The sequence below is a fragment of the Zootoca vivipara genome, chromosome 12 (genome assembly GCF_965207765.1).
Source record: "Zootoca vivipara chromosome 12, rZooViv2.hap1.1, whole genome shotgun sequence".
Taxonomy (NCBI): domain Eukaryota; kingdom Metazoa; phylum Chordata; class Lepidosauria; order Squamata; family Lacertidae; genus Zootoca; species Zootoca vivipara.
The window spans coordinates 43,847,950-43,872,087 of NC_142595.1; the positions used below are offsets into that span (position 1 = coordinate 43,847,950).

The 24,138-nt window shown below is 43.3% G+C and overlaps 3 protein-coding genes across 3 annotated transcripts; all 3 read left to right on the forward strand.

Annotated features, from left to right (window-relative positions):
- The first annotated feature begins 3,291 nt into the window (after window positions 1-3,291).
- Window positions 3,292-7,659, forward strand: LOC148684064 (vomeronasal type-2 receptor 26-like). The gene is made up of 2 exons (XM_088654809.1): window positions 3,292-3,500; window positions 7,338-7,659. Exons 1-2 carry the CDS (start codon window positions 3,292-3,294, stop codon window positions 7,657-7,659), a joined length of 531 nt encoding a protein of 176 aa, XP_088510935.1.
- A 533-nt stretch (window positions 7,660-8,192) lies between these two features.
- LOC118095585 (vomeronasal type-2 receptor 26-like) lies at window positions 8,193-16,906 on the forward strand. Its single transcript, XM_088655077.1, has 4 exons — window positions 8,193-8,996; window positions 11,657-11,884; window positions 15,289-15,415; window positions 16,005-16,906. Exons 1-4 carry the CDS (start codon window positions 8,193-8,195, stop codon window positions 16,904-16,906), a joined length of 2,061 nt encoding a protein of 686 aa, XP_088511203.1.
- Window positions 16,907-22,240: 5,334 nt separating this feature from the next.
- LOC148684065 (vomeronasal type-2 receptor 26-like) lies at window positions 22,241-23,247 on the forward strand. The gene is made up of 2 exons (XM_088654810.1): window positions 22,241-22,455; window positions 22,914-23,247. Exons 1-2 carry the CDS (start codon window positions 22,241-22,243, stop codon window positions 23,245-23,247), a joined length of 549 nt encoding a protein of 182 aa, XP_088510936.1.
- Window positions 23,248-24,138: the final 891 nt, after the last annotated feature.

Genomic DNA, 24,138 nt, shown 5'->3' on the forward strand with positions numbered 1-24,138 from the left:
TCCCTTGTGAGATCTTTTGCTGAAATCAACTGGGGACAGCTCTGAGAATAAGCCCAAATTATCTTATGCCCAGAAATGAGCTCTCACAGACTGGACTGTTCCCCCACAGAGTTGGTTTATCTTTTAACAACAGATACATTAGCATAATGTAGAACATATAGAACCATGGGTACATTAAAAATAATATCCTTACACACTCAGACTCATAGTAATAACTTCCTACACTACACGGGGAAGATAAATGGATACAGCATAACAGTGTGTTGTATGATTCCCATGAGGCAAGGGGAGGTGACCACCTCTGGCAGCAAGATCTACAAGGGCAGCAGATTCCAGTGTAGGTCTTTATTCCCCACTTGTTCCTGTTGTAGATCTTTACTAACTCCTTCTTCCCTGGAGAGAATGGGTATGCCCTTTCGTGGCTTACATCAGGTGCCAGAAGGTCTTGGACCAGATCTGTTCCCAAGAAGATAGTGATTGATCCAAAGTTTAACAATTGAAACACTGACTAAAGCCACTGCTGCAGTTGTGTGGTCATACATCTATTTGATGGACCCAGGACCAGGGGCGTTCCGAGGAGGGACGGGGTGGTGGTCCGCCCCAGGTACAATTCCAAAGGGGCGGGTGACAAAATGCCAACCCCCCCATTGGCAGCTCCCCCCAGGGTGCGTGCCATGCCCCCCAAGATGCACACCACACCCCGGGGACGCACACCACACACCCTGAGACACGACAAGTGCCACTTCGGGTACCGGAGCAGGTGGCTTCGCCTCTGCCCAGGACCAGAAATTCTATGCCTGAAGCTATTATAGTTACAGGTAGGTAGCTGTGTTGGTCTGACGTAGTTGAAACAAAATAAAACAATTCCTTCCAGTAGCACCTTAGAGACCAACTAAGTTTGTCATTGGTATGAGCTTTCATGTGCATGCAGTTATCTGAAGAAGTGTGCATGCACACGAAAGCTCATACCAATGACAAACTTAGTTGGTTTCTAAGGTGCTACTGGAAGTTTTTTTTTATTTTGAAGCTATTATAGTTCTTAATGATATATCTGGGCTTCACACTGACAGGCAACTGAATCCCTACCAAGCCCCTAGGTACATTATCCAGTGCTGTACAAATGTTGCTCTTACAGAGTAGAAGTGAGATGTGTGGAAGGTTGCTGGGCTTACGGTAAGAGTACCAGAAGTGGGTGTGTATAAGTGATGTAATGAAAAGGGCTGATGATGTATGCACTAAGATGTGAGTTTTTGTGTACATGACAAAGTGCAGTCAAGAGAGTCCTCCTGAATGGATTTCCTACCTTAAGGAAGTTTTGTACATCTTGTTTCCTGGCTAGCTAGGACACCCAACATGACCAGCTATTGTTCATCCCACATTTAGGTATATATATTTGACTAAGGGGTACTGTCTCCAGAGGTTTGGACACAGGCTCAAGTTCTGAAATCTGCATTCAGTGATGTTTCCATTGCTAATATATTTGATTATCACCATCATTGCAAATTTTCAGTCATTTAATTATTATGGCCCCTGTCACACAGCAACTTGCTAGAGAGGGTTGGAAAATAAATAGTCAACTGCCAAGTAAAACACCCTTCAGCCCTGGGAGCCTTTCACAGTCCATGACTTTAGGAACAGCAGAAGCAGGCTTTCAGTCATATGATGTTGCATAGCATCCATAGTTTCATTCCTTCACACAACCTCTATTCATTAACACCTCTATTATGAGGGGTCATGCTTGACCTACATTTTGTGTTTGTCACTGGGTAAGAAGTTGGCCTAACTTGCAGTGCAGGGGCATAGCCAGGATCAAAATTAGGGGGGCAAGGGGAGGGGCCAAGGGGCGGGAGGGGAGGGGCCACAGTGGGGCAAGGAAAGCCACGATCGGTAGGGGCGAGGGGGCGCCAGGATCAGCCCGAAATCGGGCTGTTCCGATCCCCTCCTCCCCCTCCGCGATCACCGGCTAGAAGGGACATCTCCCTTCCCCCTGGCTGGCTGTGGGGCGGGTGGAGGGAAAGCCAGCCAAACGCTTTGCGTGGCTCTGGGGCTTTCCCTCCGCCCGCCCCACAGCCAGCCAGGGAGAAGGGAGACATTCCTTCTAGCCGGCTGGCTGTGAGGCGCCCCAGAGCCACGCAAAGTGTTTGGCTGGCTTTCCCACAGCCAGCCGGCTAGAAGGGACGTCTCCCTCCGGGCGGGGAGCAACTGGAGGGTGGCTCCAGCAGGACTGAGACTCTGGCCACAGCGCAGGGCGGCATGGTGGAGGCGGTGCTGCCGGCGAGGCTCTGGAGGGTGGCACTCCGGCAGGGAAGAGGCTCCAGCCGTGGCATGCCATGGCGGAGGTGGACGAGAGCACCGCGTCCAGCCTCTGCCTCTTCTTTGGCGCCCTCCAGAACGTGACGCCTCTGACCACCGCTTCGCCGGCCCTGCTTCTAGGGGGGCAGCTGCCCCCTCCTGCCCCCCCCTGTCTACGTCCATGTTGCAGTGTACCCTGGGTACTCTCAAGAGTCTCCTCCAGCACCATAATTCAAAAGCATCAATTCTTCGGCGATCAGCCTTCTTTATGGTCCAGCTCTCACTTCCATACATCACTACTGGGATTGTATAGTCACTACTTTTTCCTTGAAGTTCATTTTACCATATATATTTTTGGGTTGGTGAGGATTCACAAAAGGGCCAGATGTTCAATTAAAAAATGATGGTCCCAGGTGCATTTTTTAGGAGGAGGTGTGACTTTGGCTCCTCACACTGCACTGCCAACCCTGAGCCAATTTGTGAGGCTGGTATCTGACCTGAATGATTTACCTGGCAAACTAGTAAAATCTTACTCTTCCTAACCCTAATTGAGAATTGCCTGAGGCAACAAATGTTTACTTGGCAGTTCTGCTAAGGATGATGCACCATGGAGTCCTTAAAAAAATGCAAGTGATTGTCTCCCCTGTAATTATTAAAATTACAATAATTAAGTCACCTTGCCAATGCTCCAGAAGGCAAAATGTGGAGTGGGGGCAAGAGAATCAGCAAGCAAGTCTGAAAGGTTTCATAGACAGTTAGATAATGCAGGAGAGAGAAGCCAGGCTCTGTGATTGTATAGGCAAAATTTCAAAACACTTCATCTTATTTAGCATTCAAGGCAGGTCTTTGTGACAGGGTTTAATTATAAGAATGTGTGCATGTCCCTTTAAGCACTGAACTGGCAGAATCTGCTGCTTCCAAATCAATGCTGTTGAAATCAGGCTGATGATGATAATAATGACATTGTAGAGAGGCAAAGGAGAGTCCATGCATAGAATCATGCTGCTGTTGCTTCTACTGCTCTTCCACATCATGGTGTGCCGAGTGCATGGTGCTAATTTTACCACAACTAATCCCATACCTATTCCACATGAGTGGTATGAGCCAGGTGACCCTGTCATTGGTGGGATTGCATCTCATATTAGCTACATCTTTCCCAATGTTTTATTCAATAAACACCCCTCTCAAGACATGATTGACAACCCAATGTAAGTAAATAGTCCTTAATATTATTTTATTCATTCTTTACTTTTTTATATTTGACTGAAATATACTTCGTTTTGAATGAGTAGTTTTAGAATTGTATTAATAAACTGTATTAATCAATTAATTAATTAACTGTATTAATTTGAAAGATTTGATAGACTGTATGAGAAACATCTGTGCATACAAGCTACATCTAAACTCTCACTTGGACATTAGGAATCCTTAAGATTTAGTGATCCAATTCTGCAAAGACAAAATTGAGTAAGAGAAGGAGAGGGGGGGTGGCAAAAAACCAACACTCAAGCAGGCAAGTTTGCTGATGCAACCAATTTTTTCAGGGTGTTTAGAACAGAAATGGATTGTGAAGAGTGCCAAATGGATCTTTTGAAATGGGATGTTTGGGCAGTAAAATGACAAATGCAATCCAATGTGTGAAGTGATGTCCATTTGGGCAGAAAGGCCTTCATTTCACATACAAATCTGTAGCATTTGAACTGGTGATGATTGTCCACAAATGAGATACTGGGACAGTAATGGGTAGCTCATTGTTAAATAATGACTCAGTGTATAGAAGCTTTGCAGGTGGCAAATTCCCTGCTAGGAATCCTCACATAACCCTTAAGGAACTAAAAACAAAACCACCCAAATCATGATGCTATTATACTAATTATGGAATATTCTGTACAGTTCTGTTCACCATTTCTAAAAAGATATATCGTACATCTTGAAATGGTTCAGAAAAAGCAGAAAAAAGTGATCAGATCAACTCGCCTATGAGAAAAGGTTACAGCATTTGGGACTTCTTGGTTCAGAGAAAGGTGAGCAAGAGGTGACATTATATAGGTGTACAGTACCAGATTATGTATGGTGTGGTGAAAGTGGAAAAAGAAAAAAAATTGTCCTCTCTCATAATTCTTGAACTTGGGAAAATCCTATGAAGCTAAATGTGGAAAAATTCAAGACAAACAAAAGAACCTACTTATGCACACACTGAATAACTAAACAGTGGAATTTGCTCCCCCAAGAGGTAATGGAGAATGCCCTGAACTTGCATAAGGACTGGCTGCTAAAATACAACAAAATAAACCTATAAATTGCACTAGGCAAAACTATTATTCCATGTCATGTATCATTATTAATTGATTGCTTCCCCCCTGTTCAGAAAGGTCTTTGCAGCAAAACATAATGTTGTTCTTAGATACTCAGTTATTCATAAACGAAGTGTTGGTCTTCAAATTATTTTCTACTTACTCTTGCTCAATTGCCATACGTTCTTCTATTAGCATTCTTTCAAGCACTCAGTGACTCATTCCCTTCCACATTTCTCTGATGAAAATAGGGACGTCCTATTCAATAACAGGAAGAATAATTTTACTATTTATTCCCCACCCAACTCATTGGGTTGCCACTCTGGGCGGCTTCCAACATATATTAAAACATAATATAACATTAAGCATTTATAAACTTGCCTATTCAGGGCTGTCTTCATATGGCTCAGGGGTCAGATAACTCCCTACCCTCCAACATTTCTCCAGTGAAAGTAGGGACATCTGAAGGAAAAATGGGACATTCCAGGATCTAATCATAAACCAGGATGGCTTCTCTTAATCAGGGGCGTCCCTGGAAAATAGGGAAACTTGGAGAGTCTAGAGGTGACTCCTCAGTATTTGCTGAAAGCTACATAGCAAAGTTGCCAGGTGCACTTTTTCTTGGAATTAGACTCTAGTTCCCATTTGCAGAGTGTGCGAAGTTGTTTCATCCTTTAATTAGTTCTCTTTTTTGTCCCATAAAGACTATGCCAAACTCTCTCTTTTAAAGTTTAAAGAGCCAATAACCTTTACTTTGTGTACTTGCAGTTGCAGATTAAATATATACAATGCTGGTAGGTGAGACTTAAATTGCCAAACCTTAGATAAAACTGTGATAAAAGATAAAACTTTTTAAGACAGCATCTTAAAAAGCAGAGACATCACCTTGCCTACAAAGGTCCGTATAGTTAAAGCTATGGTTTTCCCAGTAGTGATGTATGGAAGTGAGAGCTGGACCATAAAGAAGGCTGATCGCCGAAGAATTGATGCTTTTGAATTATGGTGCTGGAGGAGACTCTCGAGAGTCCCATGGACTGCAAGAAGATCAAACCTATCCATTCTTAAGATCAGCCCTGAGTGCTCACTGGAAGGACAGATCGTGAAGCTGAGGCCCCAATACGTTGGCCACCTCATGAGAAGAGAAGAATCTTTGGAAAAGACCCTGATGTTGGGAAATATTGAGGGCACTAGGAGAAGGGGACAACAGAGGACGAGATGGTTGGACAGTGTTCTCGAAGCTACCAACATGAGTTTGACCAAACTGCGGGAGGCAGTGCAAAACGAGAGTGCCTGGCGTGCTATGGTCCATGGGGTCACGAAGAGTCGGACACAACTAAACGACTAAACAACAACAACAGATAAAACTGTGACAGACTTAGCTAACTCTGAGGCAGAAAGAATCACAACAGTTCATAGCTGCTGCTCTAACTGTTAAGACTGTTCAATTAAGTGCCATAAATGTCAACTGTCATAACTGCCACAAAGTGTATGACATCACAGAGTTCTACAGCTCTTGAAATTAACCCTTTATACATATGCATTTTGGATGCTAACACCCCACACTTCTGAGGGGAAGATGGAGCAGAGAGTGCCCTAGATCTCATTTGACTTGCTATACTGTGATATGAAACACTGTGTGAATCTGAGTGATATTGTCCCCAAAGTGCCACACTAAATTATTACAGCAGGCTGATGTCTGAGAAACGCTAACTTGGCCAGATGACAGATACCCATTCACTGCTCATAAAAGCTCTGCCGTATTGCTGTTTGTCAATGCAATAGTGGCAGAGAACTAAGCACTCTTTGCCACTGCCATTGCCATGTGGTTGGTGTGCTAATGTTACCTGACATGTGTTTGATCTGTTTCATACAGAAATTTACATCACCTGCGTTCTAGTCCTTGGCCCTCCTATTTCATTGCCCACATGTCATTTATCATGGCAGACTAGCACTAGGGAGATACAGCTTCAAACCTCCATTGTCTACAACCTAGGGGGTGATGTGAGGATTCACAGGGAGTGAAAGCCAGCCTGTGTTTCCTTCATGAAGTGTGGTAAGAATATTTTTTAAAATAAAATGGCGGTGTCCGATGCTTATTGGAAACAATCATAGGTGAGTTTAATGAATAATGTTTTCAAAGAGGTTTGTAAACATGGGATCAGAGCCTTTGAAAACCACCATTGCTAGCTCACAAGTAGGCATACTTGGTAGAAATACAATATGTGAAACTCTCCATTGCTGCATCTTTATTCTCTCAAAAACCTTATACTTCGTATTGAAACCGGCAGCTGTCATCAGCTTTATTATCATTTAATACGTTTTTATTTCCAGAGAAAGCTACTACCAAAGGGATATAGCAATAATTTCAAAAACTGGAGCATAGCCATATGGCACAGCACATGTTTCTAGATGAAACTGTATCGAGAGAAGCAACAACATGGTCAGAAATACAGAAGATGAACTGGAAGTGGGGGGGGATTCTGGCCCCTTCTGTATAGTTCTCTTCACAACTATGTGTTTGAGGAAATAAAACAAAAAAAGATTTGGACTAAAGAGCAATCCAAACATTCTAAAGGAACAAAACAAGGAATTAAACAACACCCATCTTTCCAATAAGGCTCACTTCATAACTAACTTTACTACCTTTGAATATAGCCCTTCTATATCCTAACAGTCTGAAAGTTGTATCTCTCAAATCTAGATTATGTGCACTATATCTTTGCCCATGAAATAATGCCACTTTATTCACAGGGTGTTATCAAAGTCCTACCAGCACATCCTTGCCCTGGTGTTTGCGATTGATGAGGTCAATGAGAATCCCAAGCTCTTGCCCAATCTCACGCTAGGGTTCCACATCTATGACAGCTACTATGATGCTAAGATGACGTACCGCACCACTCTGGATCTGCTGTTTAACTCACATACCTTTGTCCCCAACTACAAATGTGGCCCCCAGGAAAATGTAATAGGAGTCATTGGGGGACTGAGCTCTAAGGTCACCTTGTGCATGGCAGACATCTTGGGTCTTTACAAAATTCCACAGGTAGGCACATTCTGGATAAGAGAAAATTGAGATTTCACACCATAATTCACTCTTCAGCTCTCTTTCCAGTAGGCGTCTATGGATTCATAAATGTGGAGTGGTATAACAGGGACAAGTGAAAAGTACTGAAACGTGTTGTTATAGCATGGGGTCTCAAACAATGTGTATGGCAGGAACAAGGTTACTAAGGATGTGTGCTTAATGCAGGTAAGGGAAGATTTGTTGAAAGGTGCCAGGTTGGTAAATGGTGTATCCAGATGGAATCATATAATATCCTTGGAACATATTATCAGTGGATCATATAAGATCAGGGCATGTTAACTGGAATGCGCTCCATAAGAAATGGGAAATTGAGCAAGATTGTGTTTGTATTTTTTATGTAACTGGAGGTGGGTATTTTCCAAAAAAAATCAGTAAATTTGGGATATGTGAGATACAGTAAATAGGTGTGCTTTGAATTCTTCCATCCATTTGGAATGGTTCTCTTTTTCCTTTTTCAGATTTCATATGGTTCATTTGAAACATCCATGAATGATCACATTAAGTTCCCTTCCTTTTACCACATGGCGCCTAATGAAGCTCTTCAGTATCAGGGAATTATCCAGTTACTTCGGCATTTTGGATGGAAATGGGTTGGGCTCATCATTCCAGCTAATGAAGCTGGAGAACATTTCTTGAATACCATTGAACCAATGTTTTTCAAAAATGGGATCTGTTCAGCATTCACAGAAAGAATTGAATACCATCTACGTTTCAATGGTAACATACTTGATATGGTGAGAGATTCAAGGATTTTGTCCCCAGCTTTCATAACAAGCAAAGCAAATGCAGTTGTTGTATATGGAGAAAGTGCATCTATTATATGGTTGTCAACTGCTCTAAATACAATAAAGATAACTCAGATCATATTTTCTGAGTCCAAAGAGAACTTGCCTGAAGGAAAAGTGTGGATTACCACAGCTCAAATTGATTTCATAGCATATGTTGATATACAAAGATTCTATGGTGCTATCTCCTTTGCAATTCATTCCAAGGAAATTCATGACTTCCGAAACTTTCTGCAGAATGTAAATCTTTCCTTGGCAGATGGAAATGGTTTTATCACAGATTTCTGGGAACAAACATTCGGTTGTTCACTTGCACACTCCACAAAGTCAACAAACACAGCTAAGCGTTGTACCGGAGAGGAAATGCTAGAGAGCCTTCCTGCACCATATTTTGAAATGAGCATGACCAGCCACAGCTACAGTATCTATAATGCTGTCTATGCTTTGGCACACGCCTTACATAGGCACTCGGCTCGATCCAACCGCAGAAGAATGGAGGCTGCAGGCAGAAGATTTCCTCAGAATATAGAGCCTTGGAAGGTAGTGTTTGCTGTTAAAAGATTTTGGGTTACAAAGTTTTCACTATTGTGCATTGCCTCGATATTTTATGTGAGTTGGTATTTAGTTATAAATAAAAGAATGAAAAATTTTCAGTTACAGAAATAAACTTTAAGTTTAATAGATACAATATCAAAGATGGGAATTAGCATATATCTTAAAATGATACTAAACCAACTCTGGATGAGAGACTTTCATAAGCACCAGACTAGCAGCTACCTGAAGACTGAATAGCAAATCACGGAAAATATAACCAAATATGAATAAAAAAACAGAAAGCAACTATGAATCATAAAGCCACTGATTTTAAATGGTTTGTACTTTACAAACATAACATCCCAGAGATAAATGGAGATGTTTTTAAAAAGAAATTACATCAAAAAGTCTTATTGGATTTATAGGTTTGGTTCTCTAGCTCTTTCAGGCCTTAATCTTTCTATTGATTATAGTTCCTTTTTGTAATTCAGTTTTATGAATCTATATCTTATGGTATGAACAGGGCTGGCGCGTCCATTTAGGCGAACTTGGCAGTTGCCTAGGGTGCCAAAATGGAGGGGGCGCTAGCCAGCCTGCCGGGGGGGGGAAGCCTGCTCTTGCGAGAGGTGGCGGCGGGATGAGTGCCCCAAAAGGAACACTTTCGGGGCGCTGATCCTGTCGCCACCTCTCGCAGGGGCGGGCGGCCGCGTCTCCCTTCTCCCCGGCTCACTGTGGGGCGGGGGAAGGGAAAGCGGCCCAGACGGAGCCCTCCCTCGCCACCCGCTTGCTTTGGGGCGAGTGGCGAGGGAGGGCTCCATTTGGGCCACTTTCCCTTCCCCCCCCCCCCGCCCCACAGTGAGCCGGGGAGAAGGGAGACGCGGCCGCCCGCCCCTGCGAGAGGTGGCGACAGGATCAGCGCCCCAAAAGCGCCGCTGCCTCTCACAAGAGCAGGCTTCCTCCCCCCCCCCTCTTTCTCACTTCTTTCTTTCTTTCTTTCTTTCTCTCTCTCTCTCTCTCTCTCTCTCTCTCTCTCTCTCTCTCTCTCTCTCTTACCCACCCCTTCCTTCCTTCCTTCTCTCTCTCTCTCTCTCTTCCCTCTCTCTCTCTATTTCCCTCTCACCCCTCCTCCCTCCCTCCCACTCTCTCTCTCTCTCTCTCTTTCCCTTTCACTCCCTTTCTTGGAGGCGCATCCAAGAATAACTAACTGCAGCTACTCAATTAATTTGTAGGGAGCTTAAATATTGCCATCCAGAGAGATTGTTCAAAACCTCTGGAAAATTGCTTCTAAAATGTCATGTAATACAGATCAGTAAAAAGATGCTTTTCATACTCATTTTAACAATTTATCACCAGACTTATCACTTACAATGGAGTCTTCTGACCAAAGTTCTTTTACACACTTTTTGATTTGCACAAGTGATAAGTTAGAATAGTAATGGTGTGATTAAAATGAGACAGAAGTCATTTGATTTTGCAGAAAGTGACAGCAATACCTGCTTACAAAGAATTTGCTTCAACATATCCTACCTGATTTCTGTAATGGAGACTTTTGAATGGCCTCCTCAAATCTAAAAGAAGATTCCTACTGAGTTGCAGGCTATGCTCCTTAAGCGGAACCTAAATTATTGGGAGGTTTTGTCATAACATTAACTTTTTAAAACCCCTCAGTTGTCATTTCCCCTCTAGATATGATCCTTAGACCATCTTCCTCTTAGAGGGGAGATATTCATGGAGAAGCAATTGCAAAGATTTTAATATGTCCCTAACAATTATGCAAGGACATGTTGTTGTTGTTGTTGTTGTTGTTTAGTCGTGTCCGACTCTTCGTGACCCCATGGACCATAGCACACCAGGCACTCCTGTCTTGCACTGCCTCCCGCAGTTTGGTCAAACTCATGTTCGTAGCTTTGAGAACACTGTCCAACCATCTCGTCCTCTGTCGTCCCCTTCTCCTAGTGCCCTCCATCTTTCCCAACATCAGGGTCTTTTCCAGGGAGTCTTCTCTTCTCATGAGGTGGCCAAAGTATTAGAGCCTCAGCTTCACGATCTGTCCTTCCAGTGAGCACTCAGGGCTGATTTCCTGAAGAATGGATAGGTTTGCTCTTCTTGCAGTCCATGGGACTCTCAAGAGTCTCCTCCAGCACCATAATTCAAAAGCATCAATTCTTCGGCGATCAGCCTTCTTTATGCAAGGACATATCATCACACAATACAGTGGTACCTCAGTTTAAGTACACAATTGGTTCCGGAATACTGTACTTAACTTGAAGCGTACTTAACCTGAAGTGAACTTTCCCATTGAAAGTAATGGAAAGTGGATTAATCCATTCCAGATGGGTCCGCGGAGTACTCAACCTGAAGCGTACTTAACCCGAAGTGTACTTAAACCAAGGCATGACTCTACTGATTAAAAAGTGAAATGGAAAGGGGGAATAAAAGAAGTCTCTTAACATGACAGCATGTAACTTTTCCTCCATATGTGGTGTGTGTGATATTATTTCTTTCATTTTCAGAAAACAAGAATGGTTCTGCGAATTCTATACTTTGAATTAAAACTTTATAATCCCTAGTTATAAAGATCTTGAATCCATCTAGGAAAGCTATTGAACCATCTTAATCAGAATGTTATAATACTTCATAGACCTTTTGATTCTCTTTCCACCTAGCTCCACTCATTCCTACAGAAGATCTCATTCAACAACTCTGTTGGTGATGAAATTACATTAAATGAACGTGGAGAATTAGCAGCTGGTTTTGATATTACAAATTTGATCACTTTCCCAAATATATCCTACATCAGGGTCAAAGTGGGAAGGCTGGATCATCAGGCCCCTCCAGGCAAAGAGCTCACCATGAATGATGGACAGATTAAATGGCACAGGGACTTGACTCAGGTAAGGAAATAAATATATCTAATACCAACATTCATGGTTATCCAAATAAAATGGGATGCAATGAAAACAAGGAGGCGTTTTATCACTTAACACCTGATTAAATGTGAAGCTTCCTTGGATAGAAAAGTAGGCTTGGAGAGAGAAATTTGCCAATTGTATTATTGACCTAAATCTGATCCTATAGTTTGTATTGCCTGCATTGTATAATTCTGACTGTGTGGCTTAGCCCCCCATATTCCGTGGATGCTTTTCTCCTTAAAATGCTATTCTCTTTGCCTCTCTATGTTAAAGTGTAATGAAAACATTCGACAGCAAGACAGGATGCCCTGCTAGCTATCAAGGCCGGATAGCTGGCCTTGTCTGGAAGACAGAACGAGAGGCGTAGAGGGGATTATCAACAGATGACGCACTTCCAGCCTGATGCTGGAAGTTGCTAGCTTGATGCACAAATTAACCTTACTGAAGGCTGAAGGCTTTGTTGAGTCAGCATGTGTTTATGAGAAGGACAGGACACAGGAAGATCCATATATGTATTTGTAACCTATGACCCTCTTGCGTGCGCACTCTTACAGAGTGGATTCCTGAGGAGGGGGGAAAGGAGCCCAAGAAGTATATAAGAATCTTTGCAAATTTGTCTTTCTTTACTCTTGTCGTGAAGGTGATCACCAAGAGTCTCTCTATATAGAGATTAAACTCTTTCTCTGATTCAACCCTCGGTGTCGTTAATGACTGTCTCTGTCCCTGCCTGGGCGCAACTTAAGGACTCTTATTAAGCCAATCAGGCTACATTTCTGGTGCATTGGCCGGGAAGGAGGAGAGCTTCCCCCCCTTCTTTTTCTGGAGGGGGGGAAAGCTTACAGCGTTCCCCAGGCAAGGGACAAAGATCCGAGACATCGCACAGCAAGAATTTGCTACCGGTCGGGTGTCATCGGCCCCAGCACGCATCCTGCCTGTTCTGTTTTGTGGGAGGGGCCAACCACCCCCGGCCGTAAGCAGATGCCCCGTGGCGATGAGAGAAAGTGTCGTTATTGACTGTCTCTGTCCCTGCCTGGGCGCAACTTAAGGATCCTTATTAAGCCAATAAGGCTACAGGCTTTAATGAGAGGAAATTCGTATATATATGGATAGTATTTTAATGAAGAGAATCTCTATTTGAACTATTGACTTTACTTGTGGAAACATGCTAGCATGTTAGTTTAAGCGATCCTACTTTTTGCCCAGATGATGTTAATCACAATTTGCTTTTTATATGATATTATATTGTATACTAGCTGGCCCCGGCCATGCATTGCTGTGGCTCATCCCTGTGACTCCTCCAACCCCTTCCCTACCCATGACCCATCCCGACTCCGTCCTGCCCCCACCCCAACGCAGGCAAATCCCCACCTCCACTCCCTGCAAACCTGAGCTGAGGTATTTTGGAGAGGGAAGGGGACCGCAACACTGGGGCGGGGCTTGGTTTTCAGCACGGTGTCGGCAGTGTCGGTGAGGCGAGGCCTGTCTCTGACAGTGGGATGTGGGTGGCTAGGGGCAGGATCCTGGCATGGCCCTTTGTGGAGGAATGGCCATTGTGGCGGTTATAGCATATTGGTTCCTGACTTTACGATCTGCCCTACCCTGTGAGACGCAGCTTCTGGCTTCTATTTCCCAATATGCACTCTATTGCGCCCTTGGAGACGCAGCTTCTGGGTTCTATTTCCCAGCATGCACTTTTGTCTGAGTGGTGTGTTATGGAACAATGGGTTTGGGGGGTTTAACCTGGCACTCTTGTGATGCCTGTCTATGCAAACGGTATGTGGTCACTCGCTTATTCGGATGTGACGTTGTGTCCAAATTTGAACGCAATCAGTCAAGCAGTTTTGGCGAAAAGTGGAGACAAACAAACATGGTTGGTTTACATTTATATATATATATAGGTGATCAGGAAATTGCCTTTCTATTTATTGTATATTGGTAAGCCAACAATGAGTAAACAATGCCCTTTAAAGAATACTGTAAGGTCTAACACTAAATAAATATATGAGGCACAATACAAAAAAGAGCAACATGCATAGAAGGCATCTCACATTGAGAAGGACCAATGGCTATCAGATACTGTTGTCAGACATTCTTGTTTTATGAAGTCCCAGAGACAGATCTCCAGTTTGTGGAATTTGCTACCAAGGAGTGTGGTAGAGTCTCCTTCTTTGGAGGTCTTTAAGCAGAGGCTTGACAGGCATATGTCAAGAATGCTTTGATGGTGTTTCCTGCTTGGCAGGGGGTTGGACTGGATGGCCCTTGTGGTCTCTTCCAACTCTATGATTCTATGATAGAATGCTAAGCTTGTCGCAGCATTGTTTGGGCTTAAAAGGAACATTATCATCTTCAGGAGTTTGTATGATGCTACGCATAGCTGCAGCTAGTGCATAAACCTAAGCTGGGCATAAAGAGCCTACCACAGAAGTCACATGAGACCCTACTGATGAGATGGAATCTCAAAGTAGTTCCAGACTACAGTGGTACCTCTACTTATGAATTAATGCGTTCCGAACGCACATTTGTAAGTCGAATCCCATAGGAATGCATTGGGAGAAAAAATTCGTAAGTCAAAGCAACCCTATCTAAAAATTCGTAAGTAGAAAAAATCCTATCTAAACCACATCAAAGATGGCGGGCAGAGCTCCGTTCGTAAGTAGAAACATTCGTAAGTAGAGTTATTCGTAAGTAGAGGTACCACTGTATAAACTTCTTCCTTCACAGTGAGTCCAATTGCTCCCAGAAGGGATCCTACACATAATTCTGACACACAGAAAGCACTCACCCAAAACACTTTGGACTTATAAGGATTCAGCCACCATCCTGTCCAAAAAACCTTCAGACACTTCACTGCTTCTCCTAATTCCTATCGAAAGCCAAGGTCATCAGTATACTTGCGACACTGTGCTCCAGATTACTGGAAGATGGCCCCTCTTCCATATAAATGTTGAATCACAAAGATGACAGAACCTGAAACCTTGTGGGCCAACACAGCCCAAAAGACATGGAACTAAGCAATACTCTCCTACTATTACTTTCTAGTAACAACCCTGCAGGTAGGAGCGGAATCATTATACTATAGTACCTCAAATCCCCACATCCTTGAGTTGCACCATAAGGACACCAAATGAAATTCTTGAAGGAAACAACTGTGGTTCCTACAGCTGGCATAATCAGTTTATTGAATTCTAAAAAAGTTGTATGTATAGCTATGCCAAATATGTATACCCAAATCATATTGGGCTCGTATGGTGCTTAGCAACTGCTTTTTATCCCATTCTATGCATCACCTGTGCACATATGGAACATATGTTTCAAGTTATCGGTCCTCCTTTTTTTGGTGTTAGATTAAGTCCCCCAAAATAATTTATTCTTATATATTTGGATAGGTGCCACCCCTCTCAGTATGTAATGACAACTGCCATCCTGGTTACGGGAAGAAGAAAAAGGAGACAAGTAAATTTTGTTGCTATGGTTGTGATCCATGTCCCAGCGGGATGTTCTCAAGTGAAAAGGGTGAGAAATGTCATGTTAAGATAGACCAAACTGCACAATTTATCTAGCCATCGCTTAAGTCCTTAAATTTTTGTTGTCATTAAAAGTATGGAGGTGAAAGGGCTAAAATTTCGATCTCTGTATTGTACTCGTTGTTTGCAATATAATCTTTAAAACATCCTGAAGAAAATATTTTTAGAATGGAAGGTAATACGTTTTACATGGATATTCTACTAAATTACAATGGAATAGAAGTGGGGGTCACTTCTCTAAGAAGAAGGCAATTTGGGGAGAGAGTGGTTGTCTCATTCAGTGGACCTCTCTTGGCTCACAAGATTTCAGCTGTAATATTGCTCTCTTTTCACTACAGAGCACCTTGTGATTTTAAGAAAGAGGAGGAGGACCACTAACACATAGAGATGTCCTCTATGTAGAAATTCCAGATTTGATATGTGAGATTATTTTTGAAATGTCTCAGAGAAAAATCTTTGAGCTAGAAGTTTTGAAAGCTGTCCTGGTAAAGAACATTAGCTAGGTGAACTCCTGACGACAAAAATTCTTAAGAATTTTCTTCATAGTTTCAAATTATCCTAACCCTTTGTCTTTTCAGACATGGAGACATGTGTCAGTTGCCCACCAAATAAGTATCCAAACAAGGACCAGGATAATTGCATTCCTAAAATACCAAACTTTCTTGGCTTTGATGAAACTTTGGGCATCATTTCAACTTTCACTGCACTATTGTTCTCTCTGATCACAGCTCTAGTGTTGGGCATCTTCATAAAACACCAGGACACTGCCATCGTCAAAGCCAACAATAGAAGCCTCACTTACATTCTCCTTGTGTCCCTCCTCTTGTGTTTCCTCTGCTCCTTGATGTTCATTGGAACACCTAAGCAGGCAACCTGCCTTCTCCGACAAACAGGTTTTGGCATTGTCTTCTCTGTGGCCCTCTCTAGCATCTTGGCCAAAACCATATCAGTGGTTATGGCATTCATGGCTACCAAGCCAGGATCCACAATCAGGAAGTGGGTTGGCAAAAAACTGGGTTATTCCATTGTCCTCTCCTGCTCTAAAATTCAAGTGGGGCTTTGTGGTCTTTGGCTGACAACTTTTCCCCCTTTCCCAGATTTGGACATGCAATCAATGAGTGAAGAAATTATATTGTTATGTAATGAAGGGTCAGTCCTCATGTTCTATTGTGTTTTGGGCTACATGGGCTTCCTGGCCATTGTCAGCTTCACTGTGGCCTTCCTAGCCCGGAAGTTACCTGACAGCTTCAATGAAGCCAAGTTCATCACCTTCAGCATGCTGGTCTTCTGCAGTGTTTGGATCTCCTTTATTCCCACATACTTAAGCACCAGAGGGAAATACATGGTGGCTGTGGAGATCTTCTCCATCTTGGCTTCCAGTGCTGGATTACTGGCTTGCATCTTTTTCCCCAAATGCTACATTATTGTAGTGAGGCCTGACTTGAACACCAGAGAGCATTTAATACAAAGAAAGATATAAATTATATAAGAATGTGTGCTTCCATGATTGTTCTTAGTTTTCAACACTGAAACATGGGGGCGGGGGGGGGCGTTGCTGGAAGTCACAATGAACATCTCACTCGTTCTCTTAGAATGGCAATGGCACCCACCTGAGAGATGTCGGAAATGAGTGAAATGAATTCTGGCTGGGGGAAAAGCCCTGATTAGGACTATGTGACCAAATACAACTATTTCAGCAAAATGTGAATAAATGAGAACAATGTGACCAAATGAAACTATTTCATCTATTTTGTGTTCTGTTTCTGGGCTGCAAACTTGTTGCATGTTAATTTGTTGCATGTTATGTTATTCAAATAGTACTGCAATGTAACGAAGGGTTGGTCCTGATGTTCTATTGCGTCTTGGGCTATATGGCCTTTCTTGCCACAGTCAGCTTCATTGTGGCCTTCCTAGCCAGGAAGTTGCCTGACAGTTTCAATGAAGCCAAGTTCATCACCTTCAGTATGCTGGTCTTCTGAGAACATCTAATACAAAGAAAGATATAAATAATATTGGAATCTGTGATTTCCAAGTTGGTATTCTACAGTGAAACATCAAAAAATGTTAATGAATGAAGACAATGAGACAAATGGAAACTATTTCAGCAATTTTGTGCTTTGTTTCTAAGCTGCAAAATGGTTGCCTGTTCTTTTGAGAGGCCTTTCTGATCAACTGAGGCAAACATTCAGCTAAAGTTCAGCTTAAGAAACTGAAACTCCAAAAGAGAAAGAGAAACCTCAACATTACTCTATAGCTATTCTGATTAGACAGCTGATATGAATTAGAAGTAGAGATAATACGAGCATTATAGTATATTTTTGGACTAAGTGATATATGAATCTAAAAAGCTAAATTTTAAAAGCTACATTATTTTGGAAAGCTCTGAATTCAACAATAGAGAGCATCTGATAGAGAGAAATATGTAAATGACGGACATGTTTGTAGTTTCACTTATGTTGTTGGTATCAATGTAGGAACATGAGCTCTTAAAAGTGTAAATTGAAATCCCCATGTGTGTCTACAAACTACCTAACCCCTAAAACACATGCCCTTGTGAGATCTTTTGCAGGAGTCAACTGGACTCAGCTCTGAGAATAGGCCCAAATTACATGGGCGTAGGCGGGGGGCAGGGGGGCAGCTGCCCCCCCTTAGAAGCAAAAAAAGTAATGTATTTTACAGACCATAACCAGCACTTTCCCCCTCCAAAAACTGAAGTGGAAAGGGCTTTGCTTTAGCGAGAGCAGCTCGGTCTCCGCTTGCTGGGGGGGGGCGGGAACAGAGCTGTAACAAAAATACATCAAATAAATAAAGCAAAGTGGCTACCAGTAGTTAAGCAGTTGAGACAATGGAGCAGATTGTCTTCAGGCAAGATTTGATAGCTCACCACTTCACCCTGTTGTTCTTCAGTGGGAGTTGTTAATGAGCATTCAGGGATCGCATTAAGATTTCTATTGGCGATTTAATGAGGGTGCAGAGGATTCAATTTGACTAAGGTGGCTCTGAAAGGCTAAAAGGAAGTGAATAAGAAAGGGGAGGCTGCAGCTTTGATAGACACAGTGGTGTTTATAAAAAGCAGTGGTGTTCCAGTCTGCCCCTCCTCCTGCATCTGTATACCAAGCAGAGAGAAAGGTGCTTACAAGGCTCCTGTACAGGCGTACCGGTATCTTCCTCTTGCTGCAGAGTTCCAGCATCACAGCGTCACCCAGAGGTACCCACAAATTTGAGTTATCCCTCTCTCTATTTCTTCCTTCCTTCCCTCCCTCTTCCATCCTTAATAAAATACTGGGGGGGGGGGTCAGATAAGCCCCACATAGAAAGCCCATCAACATGGGGGGGATGACTCTTTCAAATACGGTATTTACCAGTAATTGGGGGGGCACCTAGGCGTTGGCTGCTATGCCTAAGACAATTCAAGAAAGCAGAATGATGCATATGCTATGGTAATATATCAATAGAATCATGAACTTGTAGTCGGATGGGACCACAAGGGTCATCTAGTCCAACCCCCTGCAATGCAGGATTTTTTCCCCAAGGTGGGGCTTGAAACCACGGCATGGTTGAAATATTATGCTGATATGCAGCAACGCCTCGGAGCCGTCGTGACTGCGGCCGTGCCTTGCCTCACCCTTGCCCGCCCTGCCACCCCCTCTCGCCTGCCCAACCCTCCCATCCTCTTGCTTCAGAGTTCCAGCATCACAGCGTCACCCAGAGGCACCCACAAATATGAGTTATCCCTCTCTATTTCTTCCTTCCTTCCCTCCCTCTTCCATCCTTAATAAAATACTGGGGGGGGCAGATAAGCCCCACATAGAAAGCCCATCAAAATGGGGGGATGACTCTTTCAAATACGGTATTTACCAGTAATTGGGGGGGGGAGGCACCTAGGCCTCTAGGAGTTGGCTGCTATGCCTAGGAGTAGGACAATTCAAGAAAGCAGAATGATGCATATGCTATGGTAATATATCAATGGAATCATAGAATTGTAGTCGGAAGGGACCACAAGGTGGGGCTTGAACTCACGGCATGGTTGAAATATTATGCTGATATGCAGCAATGCCTCGGAGCCGTCGTGACTGCGACCGTGCCTTGCCTCACCCTCGCCCACCCTGCCACCCCCTCTCGCCTGCCCGACCCTCCCATCCTCTCCAGCCAAGCAGGGTAGCCGCCGCTGCCAGCCCCAGAAGCATAAGGTGGCCGCCGCCACCACCACCACCACCATGATGCCGTCGGGCCCGCTGACCCTGTAGCCCCACCCACGTCCCCACTTCATGGCCCCTCCCCTCCCATGCCTTGGCCCCGCCCCTGAACGACTATGGCTTGCCCCCCACACACACACACACACAAGTTTTGATCCTGGGTACGCCCCTGCCAAATTATCTTATGCCCAAAAATGAGCTATCACAAACTGGACTGTTCCCCACAGAGTTGGTTTATTACAAAAGAATAAATGATCGTTTAATAGTAGATTGATTAGTATGGTGCAGAATATATAGAACTATGGGTGCATTTAAAGTAATATCCTCACCCATTCAAACTCATAGTAATAGGTTCCTACACTACAAGAGGGAAATAAAGGGATAGGGGATAACAGGCTAGCCCTCCCATGAGACAAGGTGAGGCAACCACCTCTGGCAGCAAGATCCACAGGGGCAGCAGATCCCGATTTAGATCTTTCCCCCCCACCTGTTCCTGGTGGAGATCTTCACTCATTCCTTCTTCCCTGGAGAGGGTGGGGATGCCGTTTTGTGGCTTACCTCAGGCACCAAAGTGTCTTGGGCCAGCTCTGCTCCCAAGAAGATAGTGATCAATGCAGAGTTTACCTATCCAACCGCTGACTAGGCCAACTGCTGCAGCCGTGTGGGCATAAGGATGTGTTGGACCCAGGACCCAGAAATAAGAATAGTGACCAGCAAGGCTAAAATCTGAACTCCTGTATAGGTTTTTGGGCACCAGAAGTGGGCATGTATGTGATGCAATGAGGAGGGTTGTTGATGCATAGGTAGGCTTGCCCTATGACATGCTATTGTTTTACTCATCCCAAATTTATGTATCTATATTTGACTGAGGATGCTTCTCTCTGGAGATATGGGTCTCAAGATGTAAAATCTGCATTCAGGGATGTTTCCATTGCAAATGTATTTCCTTTGCAACTCAGCATCATCAGTGGTTTAATAATTAAGGTTCCTGTCACACAGCAATTTGCTAGGGAGGGTCAGAAAGACATGGGCAGAGGGGGTGATTACTCAGAGTACACTGCAGGTTAGACCAACTTCTTATCCAGTTGCAAACACAAAATGTAGGCTAATCATGAACCCTCATAACAGAGGTGTTAATGAATAGGAGCCATGTGAAGGAATGAACCTATGGTTGTTACATTGGTTAAAGGATGTAGCCCAGCAGTAGAAAGCTAGACACATAGAGAAAAGTGTTATTCTTTTTCATGATACTCTGTTGCATTGTTTTGTGTTTCATTGTTCTAACCTAAGATGTCATTTTTTTTTCAAATAAAAAATATTGAACATCTAGTGTAAGCTGGGGGTCTGTTCGTATTGTTATGAGTTTGGAATGCTAAATTGGGGTCCAGGCCCCTCTAATCCCAGGATCCAGTTAGTGTTAAAAGTTAATCAAGCCAGACTAGCTTCCTGAACCCCGGGATCCAGCAAGTGTTCAAATATAAACCAGGCTCCCTTACTGATGAGGTGATCACCTGGATGATGAGTCATTAAGCAGCTCAGTGTGAAAAGGCAAATGGGTGGGGCTCCATCCCTCAGCAGATAAAGCCAGAGTTTAGAGTAGAGAGTTTGGGAGGCAGTGATGTGAAATGGAGGGGAAAGCTGGAGACAGGGAGAGAAAGAATGAGAGGGGGAGGCAATGTTTCATTTGTATCTAATCCAAAGCTGTGGCTATGGGCTAAACAAGACCCTTTTGGCGTGATAATGCTCCATTGCAGGGTCAGGTTGTATATGTGTGCTAATAAACCATATATCATAAAGACACCACAATCTCAACCATGCTTCATTCCCAAAAGGAAACACAAACCCTGGGTAAGTGCCTGGAACCCCTGGAATCTCCCACCACTCACAACAAAATTCTGATGGTCATGTGTTACAGATTTTGTAACTTTGGAGACCCTCTATCAGCAGAGGGTTGGACTAGATGTCCTTGGCGGTCCCCTCTGTAATCTCTGCTCTAACAAATAAGTTTCTTTGGCAGAGCGCCAAATGATGGCACATTACATCATCCCAAAGCATTTCAGTAGTGATTCTTTCCCCTGTAATTATTAAGATTACAGTAATCAATTCAGCCGGCCAAAGCTCCGGAAGACGGTAGGGAGACAGGGAAAAATCAACAAGCAAGGCTAAAATGATTATAAACACTTCAGTAATCCATGGCCAGATCAGATAAAGAACAATAAAGTGATCAGACTCTGTTAAGCTGTTCAGGTTCCTTCTTTCATTGTAGTGGGGGTAGCGGTATTTATTCTTATTCTTATTATTATGTTATGCATTTTGTATTTTTATGTTGTAAACTGCCCTGTGTTCTTTAGAAGAAAGGCACTATAGAAATTTAATCAATAATCATCCTGACATAGCTAAAGCTTCAGATCAGTGTACTTATTTGATATTCAAGGCATGCTTTTGTGACAATGTTGAAATGAAGGAAGTGGATATATGCCACTTGAGAAATCCACTGGCAGATTCTGCTGCCACCAAGCCGTCTTGTTCAAATCAGGCTGAAAATAGCCACAGTGTTGGAAAGAGAGACAGGCAGAGAGAGGGGAAAGCCCATGCGTAGAATAAAGTTTGAAATCAGGATGTTGGTGGTGCTAGTGCTGCTGTTCCTGCTCCCAAACGTGGGGTGCAAAGAGCATAGTGTGAAGTGCACCCAAAGCAATCCTGCACATATTCATCATGAGTGGTATGAGTCAGGCGATCTCCTCCTTGGTGGGATGTCATCTCATATCCATTATGTGTTCCCCAAGGTTTTATTCAATGAACACCCTTCTCGGGTCATGATTGACAACCCCTTGTAAGTACACGGTCCATTTAAATTTCATTTATCTTTATATTTCTCTATCGCGCTGAAAGGTGTGTCAGTTGCTTTGAAAAAGCAGTTATAGGATAGGACTTTTTGCAGCTTTCCTGGGTTCTGCACTGGGCAGAGAAGTGGGTTCCTGGACAAACCAGAGAATTCCCCTCTGCTCACCCAAATCCCCCTTTAGACCACCGGAGTTGGAATCATAGAATTGCAGCTTTGGGAGGGTCCCGGAGTGCCATCTAGTCTACCCCCTGAAATGCAAGAATCACAGCTATTTTACTACAAGTCTGCCTTTGAACAATCAGCCTCAAATATGCTTTGCATCACCTCAATTACAACGCAAATGAATGTGTGACTTAGTTGTGGGCGGTGTATAAATGGAGACAACAATGCTTTTTATGAAACTTGGTCTTATCTTCCCATCAAATAGCACGTCGTTTTATTTGCAGAGTGTTGACAAAATTCTACCAGCACATCTTGGCCTTGGTGTTTGCTGTTGATGAGATCAATGGGAATCCCAGGATCCTGCCCAATGTCACTCTTGGGTTCCACATCTATGACAGCTACACAGATTCAAGGATGACCTATCGTTCCACTCTGGACCTGCTCTTTAAATCATATCACTTTGTCCCCAACTACAAATGTGGCATCCAGAAAAATGTAATAGGAGTCATCGGGGGACTTAGCTCTGATACCACTTCATGCATGGCAGACATATTGGGTCTGTACAAGATTCCACAGGTAGGACCTGAGTATCAGAGACAGAGAGACTTGGCACTATAATTCATTCTTCTTCCTTCTTTCCAGCAGGAATTTGTTGATTCATAAACATGGGACGATGCACTGGGGGGAAAGCAAAAGGAGCTGAAATATATGGGAAATGTTTGGGGGGGATATAATATGGGTACCCAACAATGTGTATGAAAAGGGTGAGGATCTCAAGAATATGTGTTGAAAGATTATTCTGAAGGTGACAAGATTGCTAATTAGGACTGCTAGGTGGGATCATATTAACATTAACTCTGAAAGCACAGCCCTGGATACCGAACTGCTGAGCTCAACTCATGATGTTGATGCTAACTTACAAAGCCCCGAGCAGTTCAGGACCAATTAACTAAGGAGTGCCTTCCTCAGTACCCACTGATCCATGGTTTGAGATCAGTAGGGGAAGTCATGCTTAATGTCATACCAACAGTCATAGCCAATAGGTGATGACAAGGACCAGGGCTTTTCCAGTGTTGGTGTCCCCATTGTGAAAATCCCTCCCTGGGAAACTAGGAAGTTTCCCCACATTCTTCACGTTCAGGAGTCAATCAAAAATTTGTTTGTTGTAGTTCTGGCACTGGGGAGACAGATCTGGCACTGAAGGCAACCCTGTTTAGGAAAGTTTTTAATGACTGATGCTTTAATGTATTTTTAATCTTTTGTTGGAAGCTGCCCAGAGTGGCTGGGGAAACCCAGCCAGATTGGGGGGTATAAATATATTATTATTATTATTATTATTATTATTATTATTATTATTATCCAGCAGTCCTGCTATTGTACTGTTGTGCTGTGTTGCTTGGATTAGTTTTGATGGTTTTAGATATTTTAACATTTGCTGTAAATGCTATGGTGTTTTTATATTTTACTGACATTTCATTGTGCGTTACCCTGGGCTCCCTATTGTGAAAA

Bases quoted from the DNA above. Each gene is read 5' to 3' on its own strand.
- LOC148684064 (XM_088654809.1), top strand. From the start codon at position 3,292: ATGCTGCTGTTGCTTCTACTGCTCTTCCACATCATGGTGTGCCGAGTG. The intron at 3,501-7,337 runs GTAAGTAAATAG...CTTTATTCACAG, and splicing joins GACATGATTGACAACCCAAT to GGTGTTATCAAAGTCCTACC.
- LOC118095585 (XM_088655077.1), top strand. From the start codon at position 8,193: ATGGCGCCTAATGAAGCTCTTCAGTATCAGGGAATTATCCAGTTACTT. The intron at 8,997-11,656 runs GTAGTGTTTGCT...CTTTCCACCTAG, and splicing joins AGAATATAGAGCCTTGGAAG to CTCCACTCATTCCTACAGAA. The intron at 11,885-15,288 runs GTAAGGAAATAA...ATATTTGGATAG, and splicing joins GGCACAGGGACTTGACTCAG to GTGCCACCCCTCTCAGTATG.
- LOC148684065 (XM_088654810.1), top strand. From the start codon at position 22,241: ATGTTGGTGGTGCTAGTGCTGCTGTTCCTGCTCCCAAACGTGGGGTGC. The intron at 22,456-22,913 runs GTAAGTACACGG...TTTTATTTGCAG, and splicing joins GTCATGATTGACAACCCCTT to AGTGTTGACAAAATTCTACC.